The sequence below is a fragment of the Quercus suber genome, unplaced genomic scaffold (assembly GCF_002906115.3).
Source record: "Quercus suber isolate HL8 unplaced genomic scaffold, Cork oak 2.0 scaffold_743, whole genome shotgun sequence".
In the NCBI taxonomy this organism is placed as follows: domain Eukaryota; kingdom Viridiplantae; phylum Streptophyta; class Magnoliopsida; order Fagales; family Fagaceae; genus Quercus; species Quercus suber.
Genome location: NW_027070181.1, coordinates 4,805 through 13,025, shown reverse-complemented (window position 1 = coordinate 13,025; position 8,221 = coordinate 4,805). Strand labels below are relative to the sequence as shown.

Here is an 8,221-nt window from a genome sequence, read left to right as displayed (position 1 = left end):
AATATTATAAACATATTATTTCTCTCACACTTTTTATCAACTTTCCCAATCATTTTATGGATTATTACGCCGTTCCTCGTTTTTGGCATTTAGGTAAAAAAATATTTTATTTTATGCGCTTTAACTTTATCAAAAGTTGTTTTCTTTTCCTGCCTAAAGAATTGGCCTATTTTTGTATTTAAACTTGATCAAAATAGTATTTTATTTATTTTTAATTTTTTTTTAAAATTTCTAACGTATTCCTTGCGGTGACTCACGCGTAAAGCCGTAACCAACGCGAAAAAGCTTCCTCTTCCAAAATAACAGAGGAAGTGAAACAGATAGAGAATCAAACACAAACACAATCAGAATCAGAATCAGATAGAGAGGGCGAATCCATTTGATTTCTTAGCCCTCTCTGTCTTCTCTAACCGTAACATTTTCATTCTTTCTATCTATATATCTCTCAATCTCACATGAATCTGTCTCCATTCTCGCCAATTCCCACTCTTTGATGCGAAGATTGAATGCCACGAAGCCCAATAAAATGGATCCGATCCAGCTCCCGATCCGACCCATCGCCCGATCGAACCTCTTCTCTCGGAACCCCAATTCCAAGCCCGCAAAATCCAATTCCATCTTGATTCTCTCTCTGGTCTTCGTCTCTCTCGCTCTGTTAGTCTCTTACGTGTTAGTCTTCGGGAAAACAACAAAAGCAAGTAAAAGAAAATACGGGATCGTGATCGACGGCGGGAGTACCGGGACCCGGATCCACGTTTTCGGGTACCGGGTCGAGGGTCAAATTCCGGTGTACGATTTTGGGAAAACCGGGTTGGCGTCCATGCGGGTCAGGCCGGGTTTGTCGGCCTTTTCGGATGATCCGGATGCGGCCGGCGGGTCGCTGAGGGAGCTTGTGGAGTTTGGGAAGGGGAGAGTTCCGAGGGAGCATTGGGGGGACACTGAGATTCGGCTCATGGCTACTGCGGGGCTCCGGTTGCTCGATTCGGAGCTCCAGGAGAGGATTCTCGGGTCGTGTAGACAGGTTTTGAGGTCTTCCGGGTTTAAGTTTAAGGACGATTGGGCTTCGGTTATTACCGGTAATGCCACTCACTCTTTTAATAAGCAATTAAGGTAATTGGTAAAGTTTCTTGTCAAGGAAGAAAACTACATGTTTTTGTGTCTAGGGTAACTGGTCAAGTTTCTTATTGTCAAAGAAAAATGTCCATGTTTTCGTGTTTAGGGTAACTAGTAAAGTTTCTTGTCGACAAAGAAAACATGAAAAAGAACAAATATGATGATTTACTCATTACACTTGTGTGATGGCCATTTGTCTTTATTAGCTATTTAGAGAGCATTCAATGCTCTAACACGTAGTTAATTGCTTAAGATACATAATCAATATATCTAATACGATTAGGGCCCAATTTTAGAGAACTTTTATTTCAATAGTTAAGTAGAGGTTCAGATCAATCCAATAATTTCTCAGGTGTTTAACTCTTTATGCTGTTAATAGTGCTATTTAAATGAATGAGCTTACAACTGTAGTGATCCATTGATTTGATGACACTGATACCATTCTTTATGCTTATGATTGAAAATTGGGTTGCATGAATAGTTCATTGAGCCTCTGGACAGCAATGTCAGAACCAAAGGACAGTTAATAAGCTAAACTAGGAAAAAGTGGCTCCGTTTTTGGAGTAAAGAGCGATTTTAAATGAAAACGCACACAAAAGAAAAATGATGTATGGCGATGTGTTGTTAAGAAAATATTGCTTTTTAAAATGGGAAAAAGGTGCATTTTCAAATAGCAGCTCATGGATTACTTTTGATAAATTGCCGGAAAATTGCATTTTTACGGTAACACATTTTTTGCAGATTTTACCAAATGATTAATTGTCTTAAAATATGTTTTTAAAATGCAACTTTTGAATTGCTATGTTTTAAAGAAAGTGCACGTTGTCAAATAGCTAACCCAGTGGGAAACTTTAAAAAATCTGGGTATCATATGCCTATAAATGCTGTTAGTTAATCTACCCTAGTGCCACAAATTTTGCTTTGCTTTGCTTTACTTCCTAGCTAGAAGCTTAATGCTGGATGATGTGTTTGTGTTAGGCTCTGATGAGGGGATATATGGTTGGGTTGTTGCAAACTATGCTCTTGGGACTCTAGGAGGTGATCCCTTACAGACAACTGGGGTTATTGAACTTGGTGGGGCTTCTGCTCAGGTTTAGTTCTTTTCCCCCTACTATTAAGTGTTTTCGAAATGTTTAGAACTTTATTGGTAGTATTTTAAATTTTGTCCCATACCACCATGCCATTTCCACTGCAATGGAATTGCTAGTCATTCAAGCAAACAAGTTGTTTGTGGTGGCATTGCTGTTCCAGAGTAGTATGCACCTTTTATATTTGGGAAAAAAGTGGTTAGCGAATATATTTGAGCAATCTAGCTCTAGAGGACAAGAATTTGTCATTCTATTGATATGCTGTGTGAAATGCAAAAGTTCATTGATTTGGTCCCATCTAGTACTTCATGCTAGAGTTAGTTTAAAAAGCTGAAACTAAAGACTTAGTGCAACTTGGTTTCATGCCTCGACAAGTAATTTATTTGTTCTATTTATATCCTATTGCAGTGCTTCTGAATGAATTTTATTTACTCTGCTTGGTTTTGGAAGTTGCGAAGCATGGAAATATGTGATGAGATCATTTCTTAGAATATCTGGTTTGATTTTATTTCAGGTTACCTTTGTTTCAAGTGAGTCAGTCCCTCCGGAGTTTTCACATTCTGTTAGATTTGGCAATATTACATATAATCTCTACAGCCACAGTTTTCTTCAATTTGGACAGGTATTCTTCATTTCTATATCAAATTGTAAACAGTATGACATGTGTTCTTTCTATATTATCTGCCAGTGTTACTGTTTTGTAATTCTTAGGCTATCTATCTTACTATAAATCCTGTGTACATGAGGTAGTTCCTCTTCATCAATAAAATTTAATTACTTATAAATTAAAAAAATTATATTATGTACCAGTGGTCTGAATTTCTCATTATACTAATTTTTATGGTGAGATATTAAGGTATTTCATCCTCTTTGTACTACGACTTTATTCTGTAACTGGTCAACTAATAAGATCTTAACTGGGCGCTGCCACAGTAACAATTTTTTTTTTAGAAACCTAGTCTGTAAATGTGATGACCTGACTAGTATGCTAATCATAACTGTTGTGAGCAGGAGGCCCACCAGGTCCATTAAAATTTAGCATCAATCTTGCCAATATTGTGAAAATTGGGATATTTTTATTTATATAAAAAAGTGAAAATTTGGGGTGTTCTTGGGTGAAAGGTAAGAGAAAATTTTGATTGATTGAATTTAATCATGTTGAACAGATCTTGTGATTTTGTTGGTTCAATGAAAAATTCAGAATCTTTGGGAGATGGTTTTTTGTTTTGGGTAATAATGGTTAGATGACAGAGGTCTGAGAACAAATGCGTTGCTCTTTATTTCAACTTTTTTACCCTCTCCCATTGGTGGAAATCAATATAGATCTGCTTCCTTATTGTTATTTTGCGTTGTCTTCCATTTGATCTAAATTAATAATATCATTGACTGCTAGACTTCTTGTCATTATTAATTTTGTTAGTTATGATTAAGGAGATGTTTAAGAGCTAAAAAATTTAGACATTGTATGCAGTATGCTAGACTTTCATATTATACAATTGGTAGGTGTATCTTGTAAAAACTAGCCCTTTGTTTGGATGGAGGGAGAGGAGAGGGGAGTTGGTTGGAATATTCAGACATACCCTAGATTTTGGTTCTGTAACCTTCCCCAAACATACCAAAATCATGTGTTCAAGTATGTTGTCAACTTCATTTTCCAAACTTTGAAAATATCATACCTTCTAACAGATTTTATTATTACTTTTTGTTTAGTTTTTAGCAAACTACAAAATGTAATTGTGGTTATAGACGTTACCCTGCTTAGTTGCTTCTAATTGCAGTAACCTTATTGTGAATGCTTTGGAGTTTTGCATTTTGATTTTCATTGAGGTGCTACTATATAGTTTAGAGAATGTGTAACCTTTCTTCTTTTGCAGAATGCTGCCTTTGACTCATTGAGGGAATCGCTTATTTCAGGAGACTTGAACTTGGGTAAATAACAATACTTTTGCTTTTTGCTCTTTTTTTTTTTTTGATAATTAATAGTTTTCTTGGTAAAAGAAGAGAATTTATGTAGGCAGGGCATGCATGCAAAAATCTTTTAAAGAATAGTAAAACAAAATAGAATTATAGTCTAAAAGAGAGAGTCTGAAATTTACAAGTGAATGCCTATCACTAACACCCATGCACCAAGACCATTCAAACAGTCTTCTTCACAAATGAAGATTTCAGTTCGACACTTGAAACCTCCATCCCATTAAAAGTGCAGTTGTAGCTCTTCCTTCAAAGCACCCACAAAAGATGAGGGGGTCATATTCCACACAAGATAGCTGCCATGTTTTCCAAATCAATTCCTCCATCCAAAGAAGAGTTTTGCAACGGTCTTAGGCAGACATAGAGAGAACTATGGACCGCAACTTTTGAGCTACATCAACAATGCAATCACAAATGGTACATACTGTGGCCATTACATCTACACATACAACACTGGTCCACTAGAGTTATGCCTTTGTTGTTTGTGAAAGGGGCGCCAACCTATGATAGTGGTTGGATTGGTGATGGGTGTATTGGAATATAGTTTTTCCCTAAGGTGGTTTGCGGTGGTTTGGGCATTGAGGCTATGGGGCTTTAGTTATGTGGTGTTTGTGGGCATGGATTTTCACTGGTTTGTTGTTGGAGTTGAAAGATGCTCATGGTTGGTGGAGACAAATTATGGGCATGAGTAGCTATGGGTCTTGGTTGCTGGTGAAAAGTTTCAGGGCAGTGTGGTTTTATTGGAGGATGCTTGGGTGATACCCGCGGAATCATGGCTCTGTAATGGTTTTGGAGTGGTTGTGTCAGAATTTGATTGTTGCTCTCTGTTTTCTTTGGGTTTTATTTTTTTCTTTTATTGGTGTTAAAAGAGAAGAGGTTAGTGTTATCTGTTAACAAGGTTGGTGGTTAAGTGGTGGTTGCTGGAGACAGGAGAGTAAAATAAGAGAGAAGAAGAATAAGCAGCAGAAGAAGAAAAGGGGGGGAATAGTAGAGTATTAAAATGATTTTTTTTATTATCAATATTTAAGTTAAAGAGAACTTTTATATTAAAATGCTATCCTTTGCACTACATGTGATAGCATTTTCTATCCACCACATTAATGGAATGGTAATAGAAGTATCGATTTGGCCATTTTCTGAAGTTTAGGGGTTTTTATTTTCAAATCAAAAGGACAGGGGTTGGGTCAGTTTGATTTTTGACTTACATGTCAGGGGGTCTTTGTTCATTTTCCCATAAAGTAATTGAAGTCTTTATTACCTGGCATATGCTTTGTTAAAATTGTGTGGTTAAATGATTAAATTTACCATATCTTGATAGCTTAAACTTTTGGGACAATCGGTAATTTAATATGGTAACAGAGCAAGAGATCTTGAGTTTGATCCTTATCTCCTCCACTTTACCTCCCATATGATATCCCATGTGTTGGGCCTCATTTATTAAGAGGAATATGGGCCCAAATGCAAGGGGGAGTGTTAGAATTGTGTGGTTAAATGATGAAATTTACCATATCCCAATAGTTTAAACTTTTGGGACAATTGGTAATTTAACATGTTTAATCAAATATGAAACGATAGATGCCAATTTCTCACTCAACTTATATATATGTCAAATTTGTTCTAAGTTATTTTATGTATATATTGTGAAACAAATTGAAGCAGTGCAGTAGTCATGGAACATCTAAAGATGGTTTGATTTAAGCAGATTTGAGCGGTATCTAGAACTTTTAGGTAATTAAGTCATACATGAATGCTGCCCCATATCATGGTTGACTGAAATCAGATTTTAATACATTTCGGATTAAATTGTACACACACACACACACACACACACACACAAAATACATGTTCATGCAGAATTAACTAGAAAATTTGCCCTCTTTGACAAATTGAATCTAGAAATATGCAAGGGAGGAAGAAAAGATGACATGTATTAAATCTTAAATTGACTCCTTGTTTACCTGCTATCATTTTTATTAGAAAGTTGGCTTGATTAAAAAGCACAATGAACATCTTTACTTGTCTTAAAGCCCTTACCGCAGGGGGAAGAAAAACCTCTCTTTAAACCTGGATTTGGGGTTCGTACATTTTGTGCAGGTTTAATGGAAGTTTTTTAGTAGACCATATCTGATCAAAAGTATTATTTCTGCTTACCGTTTTCTGTTTCTGGTTGCTATCTTTGATTGAGAGGGTTTGGGGCATAACCACATAATGCCTCATGGTTTACAGTAGGAGGAAATTATTTTTCTTTAGTTCTGACAAGTTTCCATTGATGCAGTTGATGAATCTCTTCAAAAGGGAATTTTCATAGATCCTTGTACTCCTAAGGGGTACTCGCATAATGTAGAGTCATGGAAGCTTTCTCCTGGTTCTTTGGAACAAAAGAATAGAAATTTAGTTGATCTTCAATCCAAGGGGAATTTTTCAGAGTGCAGATCTGCTGCATTAATGCTGTTACAAAAAGGAAAAGGTTAGCAATACTCTCTCAGTGATACCTTCCTGTTTCACAGAATTTCTGTTCATTCTTTTCCAAATAGTGGTGAGGATGATCATTTCTTTATCTGAATACAGAGAAATGCTCTTACCAGCATTGCTACATAGGATCAACTTTTATACCTAAACTTCAGGGAAAGTTTTTGGCAACTGAAAATTTCTTCTATACATCGAAGGTATATAGCTAATTTGTTATTTTTTCTTGTTAGGTCAACATATCGTATTACCATTTAGATGCACTAGTTACATGTTTTTCTGAGTCTTTTTTTCTCTGTGTTGTTTCTGTTTGATTAGTTCTTTCGCTTGGGTCCAAGGGCATATCTTTCTGAATTGACGATGGCTGGACAACAATTTTGCGGAGAAGATTGGTCAAAGTTGAAGAAGAAATACCATTCATTTAAAGGGGAAGATTTACTGCACTATTGCTTCTCTTCGGCATATATTGTGGCCCTACTTCATGACAGTCTTGGAGTTTCTTTGGATGACGAAAGGTACTTTCCTGGCTTTACCACTGGGCAGATTATGCTCCTTTAATGGCACACTTGTGTGCATTTGTGTACATATGGCTTTATGTTTGCAGTAAGTTGAATCATATTGATTGGAGTTTTGGTTTACCAGGATTGGGGTTGCTAATCAGGTGGGAAATATTCCACTTGATTGGGCTTTAGGAGCTTTCATCCTACAGAGCACAGCTAGCTTGGAGTTAGAGCAAGCTGACTGGATCTCTAACATTATTAGTGATGAGTCACCTACACTGCTCTCTATAATTGCTATCTTTGTTATTTTGATGTTTACGGCATGGTCTGTATCAAAGTGGAGGAAGCCCCAGTTGAAGACAATTTTTGATCTAGAGAGAGGACGGTATGTAGTTACCCGTGTCAATAGATATTGATTGCTTATCCAAAAGTTTCCACGAGGGGGCTTCGTAAATTGCTCATCCACAAGGGCACTGAACCTAGTCCCTGGTTTTGCAATCAGGAAGAGAAATCTGTGTAACTATGATACATTTAAATTAGTTTATGCTTCCTGATTATGCCCTAAGTCACGTGGATGGGAACTGAATATAAATGTGGGGGTATTGGTACAGAATATAAATTAATGTTTTATGGGGAGCTAGGGTAGATCATATTCCCTTTTTGTATGTAGTGGAAATCCAAAACCTCAGTTTTTTATATTTAATCCTTATACCAAATGCTCCATCATTACCCAAACTAGATGTCTACAAGGTTAGGTAAAATAGTAGGGCTATGGTACAAGGATCATATTCCCATTTTGTATTTAGTGGGAATTAAAAATCTCAGTTATTTTTAAATTTTTTTTTTTTTTTTTTATCTAATTTTATCCCTTACCAAATGCTTGATCATTTCCCAAATTAGAAGACTACAATTTGGTACTCTTTGTTTTGGTTTTTTTTACTCTCTCTATATATATATATATATATATATGAAAATGTTGTATGCAAGCTTGTTTAATCAGTTAATACATGTGGTCGTGTGATTTATTATCATTAATTCTTATTGGTTGGTTGAAAAATTACTCAGAACTAGAGTTTATTCAGT

At 36.1% G+C, this 8,221-nt stretch overlaps 1 protein-coding gene across 1 annotated transcript; it reads left to right on the top strand.

The window, feature by feature from the left end:
• Positions 1-245: 245 nt before the first annotated feature.
• On the top strand, positions 246-7,974 carry LOC111988646 (probable apyrase 6). The gene is made up of 8 exons (XM_024020429.2): positions 246-1,076; positions 2,092-2,204; positions 2,716-2,823; positions 4,076-4,130; positions 6,448-6,639; positions 6,741-6,838; positions 6,957-7,153; positions 7,281-7,974. Exons 1-8 carry the CDS (start codon positions 494-496, stop codon positions 7,552-7,554), a joined length of 1,620 nt encoding a protein of 539 aa, XP_023876197.1. The 5' UTR covers positions 246-493; the 3' UTR covers positions 7,555-7,974.
• The last annotated feature ends 247 nt before the right edge of the window (positions 7,975-8,221 follow it).